A 23,147-nucleotide genomic window follows, 5' to 3' on the forward strand; every position below is an offset into this window, starting at 1 on the left:
ATACTGGCTGTGATTTTCAAAAAAAACATAAAGGGGCCCACAGTCCCAATGAATTTCAATGGAAGGTGAGTGCCTAATTCCCATAGAGTCCTTTGAAATACAAGCCATTGACGATAAAAGTGAAAAGCATTAATAGCACTGAACTCACATTGCTGTTTACTTTGTAGGCAGCTTTGGCAACTTTAATATGAAGAGCATCTGGTACAATGTTGCAATGAGACTTATTCTTCTCATAAACTTCTTTGTATTTCAGCTAGTGAAAGAAACATATTCTGAGTATTTATTTATGGGCTACAACTCAATGAAAGTAAAACAACAACAGTATGTGGAATTCTACTTTTAGGCAATTCCCCTAATTGTTTAATTAAAAATTATAACAGAAAAGGAAGACGCATCCATAGATCTTGTTTTCAGCCATTCCACACACAAAAGATACACTGTCTTCAGCTGGAGTTCCATTTGCATGGAAACATAAAGATGTATCAATTTAATTCAACATGAAATACACGGTCCACACTAACTTGTGTTGAAACTTTTGGCCAAGATTTTCAAGTGACTAATTATTCTGGGTGCCTTCATTGTTGGGTGCCCAATACAAGATACTTTAAAGGGGCCTGATTCTCAGAGAGTGGGTGCTCGGCACTTTCTGAAAATCAGGCTTCTTTAAGGGGGCTCAAGTTGAGCTTTCAAAAATGTAGATACTCCAAATCACAGCCACCTTTGAAAATTTTTGTCCTTCAGAATTGTGTATGGGCACCTAGATAATATTAATACTTTCTACTTCTCATCTATATGGCCCTCATTACTGTTGTATCCACGTACCTCACAATCTTTTAATGTATTTATGAGGATGGGAAATCCTATTATCCTGATTTTACAGATAAGGATCTGAAGCACAAAACAACTGAGTGACTTGCCCAAGGTCACACAGGAAGTCTGTAGCAAAGCAGGGACTTGTACCTGGACCTCTCAATTCCTAGAGGAGTGCTATAACCATTGGACCGGCCTTGCTCTCCTATACTTTCATCCTTTCTTTTCTATAGCACCATTCATCTGAGAATTTCAAAAGTCTTTTACATACATTAATTAATTTAGCCTCAGAACACTGTTCTGGGGTATTTATTATCCCCACAGTACAGATGAGAAAATGGTGTGACAGTGATTAAACCAAGGCAACACAAAAGCTACTGGCCAACCCAGAGAGAGAAACCAAGAAACCAGATGCCCAGACCTGTGCCCTAAAAAGATAATAGCTCAACCTGCAGCTTTCATTACAGGTAAGAACTGTTCTATTCCACCCATCATTATCCCATGAACTTCGCTGAAAAGCTACATGAATGATTATTGCTTTTCAAAACATTGTTATATTGCCTGTGAATGTGTCAGATGTGGCAGGAGGAAATTTGAATTAAAATAATATTGATATATTCTAATAAGAGGCTAGTTGTTATGGCAGCATTACCTACAAGATAGAAATAAATGGTATTGTGTAGTAAAATAAAGGTTAATTGTGCATCATACTGATATCATATACCAGGCATAGTTTACTTACAGCACTTATTCTGTCTTTGACCTTGCGCATAAGTAGTAAGAGAGGGGTGTCATGGATTGTCGTGTACCCTTTAGACTTGGCCTTCTCAAATTCCATCTTGTAAATAATCTGAGGGTAAAAATTGTTAAATCATATTATTCTGGCTAACCAGGCACAATTTAAGTGTTTTTTAAAAAGTCAAATTGAAAAATATTATATTGTGGCTGAGGAGGACTCAATTGTTTAATTAGGATACTTCAAAGGTCACAATTCAGAGCAGGAAGATGTACTTAAGATATATTTAGCATGATGATATTATGGTAATTATACTTACCTCACTGATTTGCTTGTTGACTTTTGCAGTCCTCAGATGTTCTGGGGTATCCACAATTGAAGTAAACTTGTCCTTCTGCATTTCATACTGCCTCTTGTATTTGAACTAATGGGGGGAAAGAAGAGGACGTTAACTATATGAAACAAGAAAACATCTTCAGGAACAGACACAATCATATTAAGTTTGCATACTGCAATGTATGGGCCCATCTCCCACTGAAGTCAGTGGAAGCTGGGCATGCATGCATAGACAGAATGTGGCCCTATGAGCCAGACTGCATGAAGCCCTTATTCATATTGGAGCATCTGGGCCTGCTTGTGTGAATTACTCCCGCATGTGGTCTCATGCTGATTCCAACGTGAATAAGAGCTCCACAGTCTGGCACTACAAGTACATTGGCCTGAAGGTGTAAAATAGAACTCTGAGATTAAAAAGGATTCTAAGCAGTTCTGTAAGGTCAGTGAAAGTGCTGCTTTTGTTTTTAATCACACTGGACAAGATTGCCTTTTAAAATCAGTACCAGGCTGAAAGACTTTAATTAAGGACTGGGAAAATATAAACATGGCAGACTGGACTAAGCAAACCCTCTAAATATTTCATTGCGTGCCAAACAATATTGGGGCACCAATGCCATAACAATGCTTGAAATATGTGTGTATAGTTTCTTTAAGGGTCATTTTGTCCAGCTCTGGGCCTAATCCTGTTCTCATGAAATACAATGAGAGCAGGACTGGGCACTAGGAATGAAAATTTACTACAGATGGGCTAGGGACAGGTGGAGGAAATCCAGAGTTTTTTAAAAAACAACTCACTTTATTCCCTGAATCATCCAAACTGAGAATATTTTGGTTACAAATGAGAAAATCACGCATGCATTAGAGACCAGAGCAGCAAGGGACACAAAATAAAGAAAAGAGTGTACAAACAACACCCAGAACAGACTCGTCTCATGTGAACATGCAGGTCAGGCTGAGTGCTTATTTTCCATACTTCAAATATGCCCGAGTTTACTTGGCAACATTTTAAACAAGAAAATAAATAAAATTCCATTGCTGAATTCGACAGAAATTGTCTAAAAATGCCTTTGCCATCTTAGTGCTGTGCAGTGGGATTTTATTAATGTTGATATAGTCTCAATCTATTAGCTCTCATGTAATTGCTTTGCAATATTACATTTTCCATGTGTAGCTGAAAAGGAACAGTATTAGCTGGCCTATTAGAAAAGGGTGGGTTTTTGTGCTGTTGTTGCTTTGTTTCCTTTTTTGCCAATGACATTGGTAACAAGTATGTACGGAATGAGGACACAAAGTGGAATTTTACAAAATTCAAACACTAACAAATGCAGCTGACTCAAGTACAGATATAAATATGTAACAGCTCTGGAATGAGTTGCATTAACATCCGCCTGGTACATCCAGAAACTATGTAGGAGTCCAGATTTGATGAGTCTGGAAAACTAAATCTAAACACTAAATATTAGTAAACATCATTTACGTGTTGATGAATTTCCCTTTCTTCATAATCAGAAATTTTTAAAGTGTTTGTTTTTTCTTTGTTCTGTAATAATGGAATAGCTAAATTGTGCTCCCCTCTGCCCAATTGTGAACATAAAGGAATAAAGAGCTTCTCCCCATTGCATGTCTGCAGAAGGACTGCCTGGAAACTAAACTGGATGAAAAGAAAAGCTGGGTCATGGAGTAGGTGGAGCCACAACTCCCTCGCGTTCTCCTCCCCCCCACATACACACACAGTGGCAAGAGTACACTGCACTCCTCCTTGCACTACTGTAGAGCTCTGAAAAGTATGGGTCTTCTGGAGACACTATGACTCCCAATGCTCCACGTGGGATGGTGGGACTCCATACCATTTTCAGTGCAGAGCTGCAGATAAATGCATAAAATAAATGCTTCCTTAGGTTTAAATTACATTCATGAGCCAATTCTGTCAAGGGGACTGTGCACAGGGCACGGTAACAATCAGTATGAGAAAGGATGGCACAACAGGTTCCTGGGTGATGGATGGGATACAATGCCATTTTCACAGCTTCATCCTGCAAACACTTATGAACATGAGTAAAGTTACTCACATATGTAAGAATTTGCAGGATTTGGCCCATGAACTATGTTAGGAAATATTCACTATTAACATTTTTTACTGAGGGTTATAATATGGCCCAGTAGATGAATGGAAAGCCAGTTCAGGCTCCTATGGGAGCTGGATCAGCCCCAGGGAATAATAGGTGTAATTTCAGATGCTACATTACCAAGTAAAGAATAGCAAATGCATGGGGAAACATTAGAGCTCAAGATCAGTAGAAATTCAGAGAATTCATAAATATTAAAATGTTTAAAAATTCAAGCAGCTAAACTGTGTGTATAATGCCTTTCTGCATCAGCAGCCATTCACATTACCTGGCTCCACAAGTTTGTGTTGTAAAGCGCTGTCAGCATATCTGGTCTCAGAATTTCATTACATCCATGTTGCAGGAACAACTTGGCGCTAGACTTGTATTTTTTCTGTCCATGAAAAGAGCAATGAAGCACAAAAGATACTCGTGAAGCCAATGAACAGTACAGCTTTAGATTACAGTCACATTCAGAGTGATGAGATTTAGGCAAGCATAATGTACTCACATCATTGCATGCCTGGACAATACACATCCATATAATTTTAAACATGCATTTTTAATGAATGGTGCCAATTTGTAGGGCCTGCAATGATTTACCAACTCCTTAAAACAATCAGAACATTGAAACACCTTTTGGAAAATAAGAATAAATCTTAGACCAAAAGGGCATTTAACCAATCGAACAAGCTCACAGTTGCCTTATATTTGCAAAGTAGATGGAAAAAATAAGTGTAAAAATCATTTAAAAAAAAAAAGAAACATAGTCAAGAATAAGTGCATGATCCAACATCCACTGAAGTCAATCAGACTCTTTCCATTGATTTCAATGGACACTAGATCAGACTGTAGGTGAGAAAGATGTATGCAGGATTGTTGTAGCCCTGTCAGTCCCAGGATATTAGAGAGACAAGGTGGGGGAGGTAATATCTTTTATTGGACCAACTTCCTCTGTGTAAGCTTGAAAGCTTGTCTCTCTTACCAACAGGAGATGGTCCAATAGAAGATATTACCTCACCCACCTTGTCTCTGTGAGAAAGATGTCATGCAAATATCAACTGATGCACAATATATGAGAATACATAGAGAAAAGACAAACTAGTTAACTCAAAAAGCAGCTGTGGTCTTCGGGTGGCAAAACAGATACTGTCTGATAATGCTGAACTAGAACACTGGAATATCATAGGTGAGACTATGACATCATTGGCTATAGACATTTCAGGCAGATAAAGATGTGTGTTGTGTGCAATCCAGCCACATTTTGCTTGCACTGGTCAGCACTGCTACAGTAACTGACTGCTCAGTTCATCTCTCCATTCGGCCAGTAGGATTCTAGGCTCATCCACAACAAAACTGTAACTATCTTTCCTCTTCTCATACTCAGATTTGTATGTTAAATTGAGGCATAGTAAAAAGGCGAGGGCACAAAAACCCTGAGATAACAGCTTCAAAGCGGACATCTTATTGTGCATAATATTTAATATTTAAAAGGATACTATTCAGGCCCTCACCCAAATTAGAAAAATAAAGAAAAAACAGAGGAAATGTGGATAATTTGTAAATAAGGCTAAGATTTTGTCAGTGATATTTTTAGTCAAAGTCAGGAACAGGTCACGGGCAATAAACAAAAATTCACGGAAGCCCATGACCTGTCTCTGACTTTGACTAAAAAGATCACTGACAAAATGGGGCTCCAAGGTCCCTGCCGCCACGGTGAGTGGGAGTTCTGGGGTCCCGCTGTGCGGCAGCTGAGCAGCTCTGGGCCCTGCACCACCCATGGTGGCTGGGAGCTCCGGGGTTCCCTACCACCTGTAATGAGTGGGAGCTCCAGGGTCCCCCACCATGGGGACTGGGCTGCTGCAGGCTCCTCTTGCCTACCGCAGCTCTGCGGGAGTTCCCCTCCGCCTGCTGTGGCTGGGAGCTGCAGGGTCCCCCGACCAGGGCGGGGTCTGGGAGCTGTGGACGGGCCAGCTGGGAACTCCAGCCTGGGGCAGAAAATGTCACCAAGGTCTCTGGAAGTCACAGATTTCTTGAGTTCTGTGACCTCCATGACATAATCATGGCCTTATTTATAAAACAAATTCCCAAATTTATATTTAAGGGTACAAGGTAAAACTTAAAAAAGACTACAGCCCCTTTCTGCAACTCTCTCCTAAGCTGCCTTGTAATACCCATTCTGCATTCAAAAGAACTTCAGAATCATCCCTAGATGGTCAATATATTGAAAATTAAATCTTTACTGCACAAATATACACCACTCAGTACAATGTTAGATCATCCGCATTTCTGTAAATATCACTGGGATGTATCACTATAAATCATGTTGTAAAATACACTTTTGGCAAGCTTATTTAAACACATAGAACTGCATTAAAAATATATCTTTATGCCTGACTTATTAAAATAGCTCATTTGTGCTGTTTAACAAAGGTTCTATGATATAAAAGGCCCCTTATAGCATGTGCTGGTTCTTTGTAATATCTGCAATTGTGAACAATTATGACATAGTGGTATTGGAAATACAATCTTTTTTTTCTATACTTATAAAAAGAAATACTGTATTGCATCTGCTACTAAATGTTGACATTTTAATGGTGACCACTGTGAGAAGATGTCAGCTGAGTAAAATAAAATATCTAGATGCTATATTCTGAACATCAACTGTCATGTCAAAAAGTGCTAGAGGTTGAGTTTGGTTATATTCTGGAGATCTGTATGCCAGCTTTAGGCTGACAAAAACTATGTCTAGAACAGAGTTTTAAAAAGGCTTAGTCCATCATTTATAAAATACAGCATCTGTTCTAGGAGTCACAGTGGCTACATTATCAGATTACTTTAATCTCAGCCCAGTTGCAATTGGTTACCATTGTGCATTGTTTCTTTAAATCTGCAGCAGAATTCTAGCATGAAGCTCTGTGGTGAAACACAGAGACGGATAGAATAGATTTGTGGGTAGTATTGTTTTCCTAATGCTAATGAAGTTCTTTATTCAGTGTGATTCTTTATCATTTTCATATGACAATCACAAGTCAAGTTTTACTGATTTAAAACCCTGTTGCTAAAAAGGAAACTGATACCTTTCTGAGTTACTGACTCTTTATTGGTCAGCAACTGAGAGCTCTTTGCATTTTTACTGCTGAAATGTGGGTCAAAAGGTTACTCTGTTTTAGTTATTATACACCTGCTTTACTCACCATTATAGATATCAAGAACATCCCTGCCCTTCTTCATTTTTGTCTAACTTTAAGACACATTTGTTTTCAGTAGCTTTTCATTTATTTCAATGTATTTTCCACTATGCAAGACAGATGAACTTTTAATTTAATGAAGGGCCTTGAGATGCCACTTTATCATGATATGCTATATAGGTCTGTTATTGTACTTACCTCATTCATTAGCTGAGTTGCATGTTTAAAATGCCTATTAATTGGACAGTCTGCTACATACTCAAACTGAGATTTTGTCTTTTCTGATGACTCCTTGTACTTACACTGGAGAAAACAAAGAAATTAGTCATTCCAGAGTAAAATTAAAAGAAAGACCATGAAAAAATATGAATTGAAAAAATGTCTACATCAAAGGAATAGTGGAATTATTGCATATATAAATACATTTAAAAATGAAAAATATTACTTGGGTAATGTAGCTGTAGATATAGAAGTCTACTGTTTGTAAGGGTCTTCCAAGGAAAGCAATGGAAACATCAAACCTTCAGACATTATAAATTAGACTTGGAAACACTAAAAAATGTGCAGTAGAGAACAATTGCACTGGCAGTGGATAGAAAGGATTAACTAAAAGGTTCCTTTACTCTGATCTGTAGGATACTGTAACTTGGATTATTTAAAATGTGTTGCACCAAATTCTGCCCTGAGATATTCATATCCATATCAGAGGGCAGAATTTGGTCCTTTAGCTAAAAGATAATCATCACACAACCAAACTTTAAAAAAATTCTTCCAAATGCCATGAAGAGATTGACGTACCCCGCTGTAGAGGACTTTGTTCTTTTCTGCCAGAGCAAGATCAGGAGTATCCCAGGCATAACAACCAAAGCCCCTGAGCCATGACAAGTCTTCTTTGTATTTAAACTGTAGAAAGAAAGTCAGAAGATAAATTTAAAAACTTGGAATAATTTCAGATGGCAACAAAAAATATGATCCTATCAATGCTGAACTACCATCCGGATCTAAGTCTAACACACAACAGTGATAGTTATGTGAGTTCCTGCATCAATTACCTTGCTAACGACATTTGTTTTTATACAATTAAGGGGCCAGCTTGTGACCTCAGTTAAATCATTGGGGTTGCACAGTTGTAATTGAGAGCACAGCCTGGCCCAGTCATTGGGTGAAATCCTGACTCCAGTGGGAGTGTTGCCACAGGATTTCACGTATTAAATATAAGCCATGAAAAAAAATGAGCATTGTTTTTATGTCTCAATAACATGCTCACAAATAATCACCACTGAGATAGTTAAAAGTACCAGTGTCTTTCACACGTTGTAATAAGCCAGAAATACTGCTAAAATGCTGCTAGGGGCTTGTCATGTGACAAACAAGTTCAAGCAACAGAAATAGGGCCCAATTCAACTTCCAATGAAGTCCATGGGAGTTTTGTCACTGCTTTCAATAGGCAGTGGCCTTATTCACTTGATTTGCTCTGTTGATTACAAAAACATGCCAGGCAACCGTAAAACTGATCACTCTTTCATTTCAGCAGAAGATACCTGAGAGGAGTTAAGGGACACTGCAGAGCCCTCCATTTTGGACATCTGCTTTAAAAATGCAATGTCTAATATACAATAACCATTCAAACTCACATCACTGATAGCATCTGTGACTGCACGATGATGCAAGTGCTCCGGACGGTCTGGGATAGATCTCCAGATTCCCAACTGGCTCATATAGTTTTCCTTATATTTCACCTACAAAAGGAGTTGAAAAGAAAGTTGCAAATGATGTAAAACAGTTCAAAAACATAACACATTAGTCACCCAATTTTATGACATTCCTATTTCTCACTACTGACTCTCCCCAAAGACATACTTGAAATGTGGGGCCCGATTCTCATTTACACTAACCTTTTACACCATACTAGCAATGCAAAGTGGCCTTAGTGTACATGAGAATTAGGCCCAGGACCTTTCACTGGGAGGGAATTAAATATAAAAGCTCTAGTTTCATACAGTTAATGACAAACATTAATCAGGACTAGAAATGCTGTATACGTACACTGCTGATGTCATCAGTGACCTTGCGATGATAGACAATATCCAAGGCATCTTTCACTGTGTGATATTTACCCTTTGCCTGCTCAAAGGTCTCTTTGTAGCGCAGCTGATAAGAAGAAAAATATGAACAAATTAGTTATATAGTGCAGAGCGGAGGTCTTTTGCCTTTCTATTTTGGACATCTGTAAGTGAACAAGTTGACCTGATGGGCAGCCCAATACATATGGCCTTTCAGATTTTTAATGGCCCAGGCGGCAATTGTGCAATCAAAAATGTACACCACAGATCTCATTCTATAGCAGAACATATCTACAAGTAACTTTAAATTAATATTCCACACTTGAAACAAAAACTCATTTCATCCTCAAATCCTTGCCCAGGTCAGCTCAGACAGAGATTGATTTTTTTCCGAATCTGCATTCTAAGTAAAAGGGAATGAACGCTCAGTGAGGACTGAGGTTTATTCATCAAACAGCACTGAGATGAAGAAGTGGGATAAAAGCATTTCTGTGCTTGCTTCCAGCACCAGTACTTTCACTCTAATCTATATTATTTGTAAATGTCACATAGGGAGGCAATTCATTTTGTCCTGATTTATTTCTCTCGCCATCTCTCTTTTTTTTTTTTTTTTTTTTTTTTGACTAGCACATTTGAACACAAGATTGGCTGGAAAAAGACAAACATAAGAAGATATATGGTGCCTTCAGTCCAAACATAGGAATCTCATTGACATCATTTTCTGATCAGCATGGAGATGGAGTGACAGATACAGCATGCACCATAGTGGCATTTGGATGCACGGGCAGTTTTTATTTTATATATTGCCATATGTTCATTTTCCCTAGCTCCTTTTCTGCTCTATCGAAAGATGAGAGAAAGTGTCAGTGATGGTGTCTGCAGGATACATACATCACTAGCATTCCAGTAAGCCTTCTTAGCCCTGATGAGGATAGGAGTGTCAGAGACAGTTGTGTACTTGTCCTTCATCTTCTCATATTGGACTTTGTACTTTTTCTAAGATCAGATGGCAGGAGGGAAAAGAACAAAAATATAATTAGTGACAAAGATATTTGCCCAGCTGATGTTGTGTTAACACCCAGGGAAGCTACATTTAGTACACTTTGTTAAGCGTCATTACTGCAAGATACTAAGTGCATTCAACTTCCACTGAAGTCAATGGGAGTTGAAGTTGCTCAGCAGCTCCCGAAAGGTGTTCAGCACAGTGTAGAACCAGGTCCTAACCAATCTGCTCTGCATGATGTCTTACAGAGGGGTGGACACATTTTTTATTTTGGGGGCTGGGGCTAGAGTTAAAAATAATAGTTGTTGAACATCACTTTAATGAGTAGCTTTGTACCATGACAACATTTGTCCACTTTTAATAAACACATAAACCAGCTTCTGTTCCAAATTCAGGGTTTCCTTTATTTATTAATGTAGCCCTTAAAGGGTTTATTTTAATGTACTTTATTTTATTGGGGGTGAGGTGGCAGGTGCTAAAGCTACATCCATGGCTTCATAAGTCTGAATATTACAGATATGCATTTAGAAGCAGATGATTTTTCTCTGTTATAAAACATTTCTGTGTGTTAGAATTATATAGTAAATGAAAAACTACCCAGGGATCATACAAGGAAATGTAATACTTAAGAATCAGAAGATTTAAAATAAAAGAAAGGTGTATTCTGTTACCCCTACACTCCTCACCCCTATTAATGTTAGAATTGGAACCTTCACATAGTATAACTGTGCTGAAGATGGGCGCAGGTATCTTACCTCACTGACCATGTCCTTCACGTGTTTTGCAAGCGTCAAGGCTGGGGTCTGATCACCAACATGGTGATGGGGTCTCTCTTTGGTGGCTAGCTCTACATACAAGTACTGTGACAAGGAAAGAAAAACAGAACGTTCAAAGAATATGTTTCTAATGAACTTTATCTTGGGAACCCTACAAAATGACTGTGTGCTGAAAATGCATACGCACACACAGACATCATGAAAATGTAATCCAGTCATTTATCTTCCAGGCCCTCCCGAACCTCATCCTTCTTCCATCTCAATACTCTAGCTACTCCATAAATGCCAGCAAAATATTTACGAATCAAAATCCCAAAGGAGCATAATAGCAGTGGCCTTCACACGGCCCTTATTAAGAGCTTTTATTCTGGGCCACCTTTAAAAAACATTACTGATTATTTACAAGATCAGGGTTTTACCTTTAGTAACTGGAAAAACTACAGGGTACATATCCAGGTGTAAATAGGGTGACCAGATGTCCCGATTTTATAGGGACAGTCCCGATATTTGGGGCTTTTTCTTAGATAGGCACCTATTACCCCCCACCCCCGTCCTGATTTTTCACACTTGCTGTCTGGTCACCCTAGGTGTAAATTAATAACACATATGGCAGATGCACTAATTAAAAGCAAGTTTCTGGCTTTGACAACCACATGCAGCACTGGGGATAGCAGGAGATGTGCTACACCTGGACGCTACACCAGGGGCGGCAAGCCGCAGGGGGCGGCCTGCTGGTCGCTGTGAGGGCAGCAGTCAGGCTGCCTTCGGCGGCATGCCTGCAGGAAGTCCACCGGTCCCCCAGCTTCGGCGGCAATTCAGCCGCTGGTACGCCAAAGGCGCAGGACTGGTGGACCTCCCGCAGGCATGCTGCTGAATCTGCGTTACTAGCGGACCTCCCGCAGGCACACTGCCGAAGGCTGCCTCACTGCCATGCTTGGGGTGGCAAAATACACAGAGACGCCCCGTAGCACACACATTCTACATATGGAGGGCAAAGGCAGGCACAGCACCTCATGGGGCACTAAGGGGAGACTGCTCATATGTATGAATTATACCTTTAAAGAAGTACTGAAGGGAGTCCACCTTGTGCTAGGCTCTGAGTGCTAGCACTTGCAGGAAGGGTTCTGGTTCTGGCCTATTTTGAGCCACTGAGTGCTGCAGCCACTCTAGGTAACTTTACACACTGTGAATGCAAGGAGCCTTATTGTGCTGGCCCCTATGCACTAAGGGAGAAGAACTCTTTGTACCCTCTGCCTGTGTTCACACACGCACATGCTAGACCTACCTATTTGTCTAAGCTGTACACGCAGGTTTTTCACATCACTTGGCAGACTGCACATCAATTAAAAATATCATTTTACCTGGTTAATGAGCCCATTAATAAAGACAGATTTATTTGGCTACCTGGGTTGGGATTTTAGAGAATTTGAATGGAGTTGTATTGGGGTTTAATAAAGATTTCTGCTACTTCAGATGAACAGAACTGGACATGTTTGTTAAAGAAACATCATGAGCCTGAGAATCATGTCATTTGAAAATGTGTATTAATCATTATTACAAGTCATCTCTAAGATTTCTAAGTTGACTTGAGAAGGTTTGTGGGGAGCACTGTAGTAAGATGGTTCAACAATCAACACAGATTCCCAGACCCTTTTCTATTAAGGAAGAATTTTTACCTGACTCTGTATTTTCTGTCCTTTCTTGGCTCGTAAGAAATCTGGTGTATCAAGGATCGACGTGAATTTCGTCTTTTGCTTCTTGCCTGCAGCTCTGTAAACCACCTAGAAGGAGACAAAGCCTGGCAATTATTTCCTTTGTTACAAATGTTCAATTAGCATTTAGTTAATCAAAGCTGGGAAAGGATAAGGTCTAAAATACATCAGGAAATCCAGTGAGATGATCTGAGCTTCTTTTGATCATTGCCAACCTGAACAGATAAAATAATGCAATACTTACTTCACTCAAATGTGCCTTCAGCTCCTGAACTTTCCTGTATTCGGGAGTGTCCAGAACCACACTGTATTTATCCCGCATCTTCTTTGCCGTATTGGTGTATACGTAATTAGACTGAAAAGGTAATAAACATGACACATATGGAAGCTGCAGTATACTTAGCAGTGTATAGAAAATGTACAGGGGAGCCTAACATGGGTAATGGCTGCTACAGCGGCATCACACTCTATTGCTAGTACTTTGAATCAGCTGTTCTGAAGCAGCATGGCACGAAACACTCTGAGTTCCTTAATCATTCTGACATAGCACTTACCACAGATCATCTTGACAACTGTGCATCAGTAAATAATGAATCAATATTAAATTGTGTGTCAGAAAAAAGAACATACCCAAAGCTCCCGCAAGTGACGAGCACGGACCATATCAGGAGTATCATATAGGAAACAACCCAGGCCCCTCAACCAGTGTAGATCCTCTTTGTATTTATTCTGTGAAGCAATCATAATAACAGAAAATTAAAAGTTGATCCTTTTGGAAAAAAGTGAATAATCAAACAATCACATTATTTTAGCTTGTATACAATTTAAATGTCAAGTCAAATTCTTCTCCCATTGACATCTGCACATGTGTGACTAGGAAGAGCGTTTGGCTCATCAAATTCAAAGGCAAGGTATCTTTGCTTACATCACTTGTGATATCTCCAACGTGGCGGCAATGGATCACTTGAGGGGTGTATGGCAAGGAAATCAAATGTCCCCGCAGCTTAAAGAAATCTGCCTTGTAGATCAGCTGAAAGACAAAGGGAAAATATTACATATATTTAATCATGCTGAATATACCAAGCATCTCCCTTTTTATAAAACTGAAAAATGAGACATACATCACTGATAGCTTCCTGTGTGGCTTTGACTTGGCGAATTTCTGGTGTGTCAGGGGTGGTATGAATCTTGTCCTTATTTTTGTGGTATATCTCCCTATACAGCCTCTGCACCAAAGGAGAGAGTATTCCATGTGTTAAAAACAGAACTCTTAAGCGAAAGACACAAAGCATCCGGGTTAGCAGAAAATAAATAGCTATTGCTCTGTTAACCGCAGACTTCCTTCTACTTCCATGCACTATATAGTACAGAAGGACAGGACAAAATTGAACCACTTTACTAGAAAGGTTTCGTTCTTATACGGTGAAGACATTTCACAACAACTATTTGATTAACATCTTGGAAATGTGTTACAGAGAATCTAAGGCCCAGATCATGCAAACACTTATGTATATGCTTAATTTAAGCATATTTTAAAATCAATGGTTAAAAAAGTGTGGGTTTTTTTTGCAAGCTTTGAGCCAAAAAATGTTGAAAATATGGCTCTCACTAGCACAGAGACTTATCAGTTTCTCAACAGCTTTTATTAAATAGCAGCTAGATTGTTTTATGAAATTATGTTGTAATGTATTTTATTATACACCAGTAATATCAAATAATGATGCATTAATACAAACATATATACCGGTAATTAACATTTACAGTACCTCGTTAAGAACTTTATTCACTTTCTTTATATGCTCAAAGCCAACAGCTTTGGGTCCAAGAGTGTAGCCTTTAGCCTTGATGTGCTCATAGGCTTCTTTGTATTTAAGCTGTAAAATTAAAAAAGAAGATTTAAAATAAAAGGGTGTAAGAACAATCATATATGATGTTGGCTGTGACTGCGTCTGTAATAAATGCCTGTTTATCTACTACTATTTACAGCCAATATAAATAAAGGACTGCATTCAGGTTTGGCAGCTTCTGTACAGCACAAAGAGCCAGACTTTTAAAGGCATTCAGATGAGAGTAGGTGCCTAGACACGTCTGAAAATCCTACTAGGCATCTATATGCATTTGTAAGCACCTAAATACCTTTAAAAATCTGTATGGGTAGGTGGTGTATTGAGGGCTTAAAGGATGTTCAGATTCAGCTAACTCTGTGAGAGCTTCTGCCAGAAGGGCACCCCAGCACAAATCAAAGCCACGCTCTCCCACCAGATCATAGAATCATAGAATATCAGGGTTGGAAGGGACCTCAGGAGATCATCTAGTCCAACCCCCTGCTCAAAGCTCATCCTGCCCTTCCTCAGGGGTTAATTTTTCCTGGGACAAGGTGGCTCCCACTGACATAGAGTTAAATCAAGCCCAAAATGAGACCCTTATGAATCCTGAACTATGGAAAATAAGCCACGCATCTTTAATAGATACATATCATGCTAACTTTGAGAGATTTCATGACACATTTGGATTCTGTGGCTCAAAACGATGTAGCTGAAACTAATCTTTGGGGGGCTATTTCTATTGAGATTAGTGATTTTGGTTCACTTCTCATGCATTTGATAAGGTATAAATATCAGAGGGAAATTTATGTCATGATAGCAAAATATTCAGATCTCTGTACAGTTCATCAGCTTTTACAGATACTCAGGGCAAACATAATTGGCTGCATAGCTGAATAGCAACTTCCTTATAGCAATATTGTATGTTCACATAGGATGCATAGAGATCACCAAATATTCTCTTGCAAACCATATCTTAAAAGAACTTAGTATATTACTTACATCGCTGCCTATGTATTGGACATGTTTAGCAAGCTTAAAGCCTGGAGTATCTGGTGGGAGTTTGTATCCAGTGGGGAGGGCATGTAAGCCAGCCCCCCGGTATAGATTCTGCAGGAAAAGTAAAAAAGTTACCATTACATAAAATATGTGAGGGAGTTTGTTGGTATTGCATAGCAAGTATCTTCTTTGCAATGGACCAAATCTTTCCCTTTTTAACTCCACTGAGGTCATCTAAGGCATGCAGATAACAGAGATATATCAGGTATCCTTGTACATTCACAGAGATTTTTTAGTTTAATTTTAGAGCAATAAAGACTAGCCATGACAGGCCAGAGGAAAAGCTGAAATCATCACATAAGCTGGGTTTTGGATACAAGGAAGAGGTTTAGAGAAAATGAACTCTCTGTCTCTAAACCCAGAATGCAATGAAGAAATGCTGGCTGGGTCTTGGATAGATGGCTTTCAAAAAGCCAGATGGTTTTGAACAGACTGTATTCTGGATCTCCGGTCTTGGAGTGCAGCAAAGAGAATGATGGCCTCACAGATTAGATTGCAGGCTCTGAAAGGTTTGTATTCAGAGCTGGCATCTTCACCGAGAACAATCACAGAGAACATAACCAGTTCTAATGGGGAGAATTCCCTGTAGTTTTGTAAACTGGAAATATACACTCCCAACTCCCAACATTGTTGAACAAGCGTATGTGACAACCAACAGCAGAAGTTGGCCATTATTCTTTAGTATCCTATTAGAAATGAAAACTTGATACTTACTTCACTCTGTATCTTATGAGCATGCTTTGCCCGCACCAAGTCCACTGTTTTATCGGTGGGGGTCATTTTGCCTCTAATATTATGCACATATGCATGGCGATAGACAGCCTAGGAAATAAGAAAAAAACAATTAGCCTATTGATACCATTTCGTGATATGTGTTTGTCTAACTCAGTGATTCTCAAACTGTGGGTCAGGACCCCAAAGTGGGTCACGATCCTGCTTTAATGGGGTCGCCAAGCCCCACCGTCCGAGGGCTTCAGATTATAGGCTCCCTCCTGGGGTCGTGTAGTAATATTTGTTGTCAGAAGGGGATCACGGTACAATGAAGTTTAAGAACTCCTGGTCTAACTTATTGTGGGTCAATTAGTGTTTGCTGGCTTATCAGGACCATCTTTTGAAATATGTGGAGGGAAAAAGCTTCACATTCAGAGTATGTCTGTGTGGAACATGCTTGCCATGCTGCTGAAAGCACCTGTTGCCTAATATTCTATTGATGGTATAGCAAAGGGTGGCAGTGGACTAGCATGAAGTGATTCCAACACGTCATTAAATGTTACATTATTGGAATTATTGAGACATGATACATATCATACAGGGATGAAATGTGGTATAAATACTTACTTCACTCAGATTCTTGCCACTAATGACATTCTGGACATAATAAGGAGTGTCAGTGATCATGGTGTAGTCATTCTTCATTTTCTCTGCGTTAGATTTGTACTTAATCTGCAGAGAGAAAGAAAACAATTTGATTTTTGTAAGTCTGGTTGTTTAATTAAACAACTTGCTTATGCACAATATTAGTAATTCAGTAAAGTCAATTATATTTAAGCAAAAAGAAAAGAAAAAAGTACTCAGGTGAGATATTTGACCAGATAAAAACAGTCATAGCACTACACTCGGGGAACATTAGAATACTTCAATAACACAACATTAGAATACTTCAATAACATAACTATTCTGTCATTAAATATTTGTATGTACCATATAAAACCATGAGCCCCCAAAATTCTTAATAAAAACTCTTGAGGAGATGTGTTCTTTGTAATCAAAACCATTATCTACAACTATTGCAACTGCTTAATCCTTAACTAATAATGGGTAAGAAAACTTTGCCTGCAAAAAAAGTTGACTCATCAAAATCAATGACATATTACTTCTAGATTGTATGAATTTTCATTCAGTGCTGCTGTACAGTATACACAGCACAGTGGCCCTGTCGCAGGGAGCCCCCCGAGATAAGTGCCACCCAGAGCCTGCACCTCTCGCCCCCTCCTGCACCCCAGCCCTGCCCTGAGCCCCCCCCCCACACCCAAACTCCCTCCCAGAGCCCACACCCCAACTCTCTGCCCCAGCCCTGTGCCCTCTCCCGCATCCAATCAGTGGCCCTGATTCAGTAAAGCATTCCCATTCCAGGAGAGCGCCTCAGCATGTATATCCCACTAATGTCAATCAGACTTAAGCCCATTCTTAAGCACGTTTCTGAATATGCATGGACTTAAACAAATGCTTAAGTGCTTTTCTGTGGGGGAGAGGGGGCTTATATGACAACACCTAAATTATTGCAAATCAATACAATGTAAAGAACTCAATCTGAACATTTCAGTGTAAGGAGGACATGCAATGCCCTTCCAGGCTTCATCCCCATGGTATTTTAAAGAGTGAGACTAGATGTGAAGGAAACTGAAAAGCAGAACCGAACTAGAGACAATTCAGACTTACATCGCTGCGAAGATCATATGCATGTTTGGCATGCAGAATTTCAGGAGTATCCCAAACAAAGCAGCCAATGCCTTTCAGCCAGTTAAGGTCATCCTTGTACACAATCTAGAGTATTATAGAAAACAAGGAACGTTTGAGAATTTCACTTCAGCTTAATCCCTTAGCTATACATTAACCTTAGATGGCAGCTTTCAATAGTAAATATCTTTTCCAATATTCTGAAACTAATTTGCCTGGACCCTGATATAACAAGCACTATTAGTTCTTTTAGCTTTTAACTGAACTGAGGGTGCAGGGTGAGGGAACTATACAGTTAGAAGTAGTTTGACGGGAAGGTTTTCAACTAACCTGTATTTTGCATAATGATGCATTGCTGCTGAAATAAGTTAATTATACACCGGGCATTTCAAAATCCAGGGAATTTTGCCAAATACAAATGATTTGTCTTTCTCTCTCAGCTTCTGGGCATTTTTTTTTCCAAAATCTGAGTGGTTTTTTTTAAAAAGCAAATACAACCAAAACATACTTTAAAAAAATCTAAGCAACTGTGTGAAAATTTGTATTTTCTGAAACTAAGCAGAAAACACAAATCTTCAGAGAGATCATAAACCTGTGCTAATGCAAGGAATTCTCACAGTCCCTGTTTCCAGCAGCTATACTTATCGGTATGAAAGACAGTAATAAAAAGAAAGAAGTATTGAAAAAAGGCTGCAATTCTGAACTTTTTTTGGTATGCATATGTATTCTGTGGATGAAATTCACTTTACCTGCATATAGACAGAGTAACTGGCTGCACCCAATTAGTTGATGGAGTAGCAGCTACTGCCCACAAATACACCTCTACCCTGATATAATGCGACCTGATATAACACAAATTCGGATATAACCCGGTAAAGCAGTGCTCCAGGGGGGCGGGGCTGCGCACTCCGGTGGATTAAAGCAAGTTTGATATAACATGGTTTCATCTATAACGCGGTAAGATTTTTTGGCTCCCGAGGACAGTGTTACATCGAGGTAGAGGTGTAATACTTGCATGTTCTACTGCGGCCACTGGATTTGCAGAAACACAGAAGTTATGGCCCTTCCTCTGGCCTGCCCCAATATTAGAGCAATCCTGGAGAGCCTTTTGCCACATGGGTCAGCCCACCCGGGGCATCCAAATTTCCAGAGTACCTTGCACAATTGATTAATTACTTTGGGTAATTTATAAACACAACATGGGAAGGAGTTTGAAGAACTGTCTAATCACTAGATTTGCAGTGCTGTGGTCTGATGTTCATGCTGGGGAGAAACCAGACTGTACCTTTTCAGCTTGATCTAAGCGAAACACCTGTGGTATAAGCAATGTTTGTAAATAGTCTTGGACAGCTGTTATGTGCGGACATAAAACAATGCACAAATATTGCAATCTCAAGACGTTCCAACAAATTTTCTGCAACACAATTTCACCTATTACAGACAGAATCTAACAATAGAAATCTTTTTGAAAGTTGAACAGTGACATAATATAATTTGTAGGCTTACTTCACTGAGCTGGTCAGTGACTTTTCGAACATGAGCATTGATCTGAAGGTCTGGTAGGCAGGTCCACTCATGGAGATGTAGGCGATAATCAATTTCACTGACTTTTTTCTGTGTGGCCCTAGCAGCTACAATGTCTACCATGTCTGGAAGAATGTGGATTTTGGCCTTGTTCTTTTCGTAGACTTCTTTGTACAGACGCTGTGAAATTAAAATATTATGTTGTTAATGGGAGAAAAGTGTCTGACATAATTTTAAATTGTTGATTTTCTTATGCAATGGAAGATAGAACAAACATTTTCATGTTATAAGAAGGCTCCTTAACATGGTAGTTTTTGTAGGGTAGCCCCAGGGCCGGCTCCAGGGTTTTTGCCTCCCCAAGCAGCACAAAAAAAAAAAAAAAGCCGTGATCGCGATCTGCGGCGGCAATTTGGCGGGAGGTCCTTGGTTCCGAGCTAGAGTGAGGGACCGTCCACTGAATTGCCGCCGAACAGCTGGACGTGCCGCACCTCTCCGAAGTGGCCGCCCCAAGCACCTGCTTGGTAAGCTGGTGCCTGGAGCCGGACCTGGGTAGACCTTGTTCTACAGATACACTACCAAAGGCTTAGCCACAAAAGAAAATGTAGCAGAACAAACACAAACATATTTCTATACATATTGGAGAAAGTTTAGTAAATATCAATAGTTGCCAAACATATTTAAATATGAAATCTTGATTAATGTATGTGGATGCTTTGACTATCAGGAAAACTTAAATTTTAAAAAGGATACTTACATCAATGTTAAACTTGCCAACTCTAAGGCATCTTGCTGTGTTGGGATCATCTTCAATGCTTCTGGGTAGAGTGTAAAGTGCTTTAAACTTATCATATTCCTCCCGATACTTGACCTAAGCAGAGACAAGGAGATAAAATGACTTCCTCCAGGAAGACAACTACATTTTTTAGAGCCAAATTCACTGGTAACTGAAGTGGGCACAACTCCTTTGAGGTCAGTGGAGACTGAAAGCAGTTCAGGGCAGGATCTTGTCTTCTGTTTTGTTAGGTATACCTATGATGCCATACAGATAATGACAGCTTCCAGATGAATTTTGTAAAATAGCAGGAATAAACAAGTTGATTAATTTATTGTAGGAAAATTATTCCAGCTCTCTATATTTACAGAGGTCGATATAAAAATGTTCAGGAAGGGAACTATCTTTTATGGGTCTCAGTTCAGCAAAGCAGCTAAGCATGTGCATGAATCCATCCATATTCAGCAAAGCATTTAAGCACATGTGTAACTTCAAGCACATGTTTGAGTACTTTGTTGCATAGGATGGATTGCTGAATGAGGCCCATCTATCATATGTCTTGTATAGTGATTGTCAGGAAGAGCTTTCCAACAGTACCACAAAACGTGAATTATGCTCATCAAAAGATGAATCACAGAAATATGTCTTTAGTTGAACCTGTGTGGTTAAATCCACCGAATGTAACAGTATCTCAAATTCAAATCTAGCCAGAGGTTTAGATCCTGTTGTCTTATATCTAAAAATTGGAAATATAAAAAGCGAAGAAATTGCTGAAAGCAAACTTTGGCTAGGGATATAAGAAGCCAATCTTTTATTGAAGTATTTGGTTGAAAGATTGAGAAGGCTCTTGTTTCGAGCAAGAATCAAGTTGTGGTCAATAGATAATAAGGCTGCCAGGGGAGAAGAAATTACTTGCATGAATGACTGTGTACCTACTCATAGACACACATTTGAAATAAAAATAAGTAGTAATATTAAATTTTTGTACAGCTGTACTATGTAAATGCAAAGCAGAAAAGGGCTTTATTGCTAGCATTAATGAGCTGCAAAGATAGAGAAGCTTAAAATATTATGTTAACTTACAATACTAGCATTATGCTTCAGTTCTTTGGCACGAGACAGAGAGACGGAATCAGAGGACATTTTGTAACCAGTGGCTTTCACTTTATCCCAGGCTTCCTTGTACAGGTTCTGAGTGGGAATACAAAGATTTCTGAATATGTTTTTCAAAACTCTTACGTAACACACCGTATAGGAAAGCAATCAAAATAATTTGTATCTTAACTTAAACCCCTCCAGACCTCTGAACTCTTCCTCAAGCCTGATCGACTGAATGTTGGTTTCAGAATAATCACCCACCAGGCCCAAAAGCTCATTCCATGAGTGACAAAAGCCAGCTGTTCATCCACTGGGGCCCAGTCTCCTGCAAGAATTGGTCCCCAATTGTGCTTTGATATATGGAATCAGCTTATCAATACACTGTATTTTGCCTAGCATCTGGAACTAAGGAGTTTGCAAAAACAAAATAAATCCCAGCACACTAGCTCCTTGAAAGAAACAAAAGAGTTTAAAACACTCACATTGCTAAAAAGATGTTTCAGATTTTGGGTTCTTTCATGATCCACTGTTTCCACCACAGTTGTATATTTGTCCTTAATTTTGTGATAATTTTCTTTATATTTCACCTTTAAGGAAGATATAGTGATTAATTCACTGTGTTTTAACTATCTGTGGGAATGGGGGAAAGTTTCTGGGTGGAAAAAGGGGAATGACTCACCTCACTAGCATGGATGCCGCTCTGGACCGCAGTCACATAAAGCGGTGTATCGGTAACAGCACTGTAGTTCTGCAAATTCTCTTTTCCTGCAGCTGTGTATTGCAGCTAAGAAAACACAGACAAAGAGTGTTCTAAGAATAACTAGACCTGCTTCCTTAGCAACTTCATCATGTTTTCCAGGTCCATCAGCCATCTATTTCCTTTGTTAAAATAGGCCTCTGTACTGTATATTATAATTTTTATTCAGAAATGTTAACAGCAAGAAGTCTTGGGAGCTGATCACTCCACATGAAGAAATTTCAGCAGTGGAAAGTCCACATCTAAGCAGACCAATCTCGCAATCTTCAGACTAAAATAAACGTGTTTGTTCAAACTCTGTTAAACTGCTATCCTTTCCAGTTCTCCTTGGTTCTCTGCTTTTCTCAATAACAAGAGGAAATAATGAGGTCTCTATCAGATAAGCCTGGAAGACTACATTGCATTTTTTTTTATTTGGCTGATCTAAAGCATACTGTACAGCATCAAGCCCTGCTCTCAGCTATGGTGGTGTAAACCCCAAGGAATGTAAATGAAATAAAAATGTGGCCCACCATCTCTTCTTATTTGAGGAAGATTTGCTTACTTGGCTTTGGAGATCATATGATTTCTTAGCATGCAGGATTTGTGGGGTGTCCCAGACATAGCATCCAAGTCCTTTCAGCCAATTTAAGTCATCTTTATACACAACCTGTAAAGAAGAAAAACTAAATCAGTTCCCAGAAAATGTGCATCCTGCCTGAAAGGTGGTAATTGCATCTTCCCCAAATCAAATAAATGTCTCCCACATAGCAAGGCAGAGTGCTACTCAAGGCTGTGATCCAGTCTTATTCATGGATTAAAATCAGTTTTGAAAGTTTATATTTGAGAATGAAGAAAAGTGTTCAATATCACAGTTAGTCTCTGCTATTTTCAGATTTTTCTACAGGAATTTATATGAGAAGTAAAAGTAGAACAAAGTGGCAAC

The 23,147-nt window shown here is 39.2% G+C and overlaps 1 protein-coding gene across 50 annotated transcripts in view; it reads right to left on the bottom strand.

The window, feature by feature from the left end:
- The window catches only part of NEB (nebulin), a 204,642-nt gene that overhangs the window by 46,572 nt on the left and 134,923 nt on the right, over positions 1-23,147 (bottom strand). For all 50 annotated transcript variants that reach the window (XM_065561691.1, XM_065561706.1, XM_065561704.1 and 47 more), the window contains exons 106-131: positions 22,767-22,871; positions 22,145-22,249; positions 21,948-22,052; positions 21,451-21,558; positions 20,350-20,463; positions 19,578-19,775; positions 18,054-18,158; positions 16,953-17,057; positions 16,329-16,436; positions 15,558-15,665; positions 14,499-14,606; positions 13,854-13,958; positions 13,658-13,762; positions 13,363-13,461; positions 12,977-13,087; positions 12,697-12,801; positions 11,000-11,104; positions 10,133-10,237; positions 9,225-9,329; positions 8,813-8,917; positions 7,977-8,081; positions 7,377-7,481; positions 4,277-4,381; positions 1,866-1,970; positions 1,553-1,660; positions 149-253 (exon numbers count right to left, since the gene is read on the bottom strand). In XM_065561691.1, the coding sequence (XP_065417763.1) occupies positions 149-253; positions 1,553-1,660; positions 1,866-1,970; positions 4,277-4,381; positions 7,377-7,481; positions 7,977-8,081; positions 8,813-8,917; positions 9,225-9,329; positions 10,133-10,237; positions 11,000-11,104; positions 12,697-12,801; positions 12,977-13,087; positions 13,363-13,461; positions 13,658-13,762; positions 13,854-13,958; positions 14,499-14,606; positions 15,558-15,665; positions 16,329-16,436; positions 16,953-17,057; positions 18,054-18,158; positions 19,578-19,775; positions 20,350-20,463; positions 21,451-21,558; positions 21,948-22,052; positions 22,145-22,249; positions 22,767-22,871 (2,847 nt within the window). The remainder of the gene's footprint in view (positions 1-148; positions 254-1,552; positions 1,661-1,865; positions 1,971-4,276; positions 4,382-7,376; positions 7,482-7,976; positions 8,082-8,812; positions 8,918-9,224; positions 9,330-10,132; positions 10,238-10,999; positions 11,105-12,696; positions 12,802-12,976; positions 13,088-13,362; positions 13,462-13,657; positions 13,763-13,853; positions 13,959-14,498; positions 14,607-15,557; positions 15,666-16,328; positions 16,437-16,952; positions 17,058-18,053; positions 18,159-19,577; positions 19,776-20,349; positions 20,464-21,450; positions 21,559-21,947; positions 22,053-22,144; positions 22,250-22,766; positions 22,872-23,147) is intronic.

This window comes from Chrysemys picta, chromosome 11, assembly GCF_011386835.1.
Source record: "Chrysemys picta bellii isolate R12L10 chromosome 11, ASM1138683v2, whole genome shotgun sequence".
Taxonomy (NCBI): domain Eukaryota; kingdom Metazoa; phylum Chordata; order Testudines; family Emydidae; genus Chrysemys; species Chrysemys picta.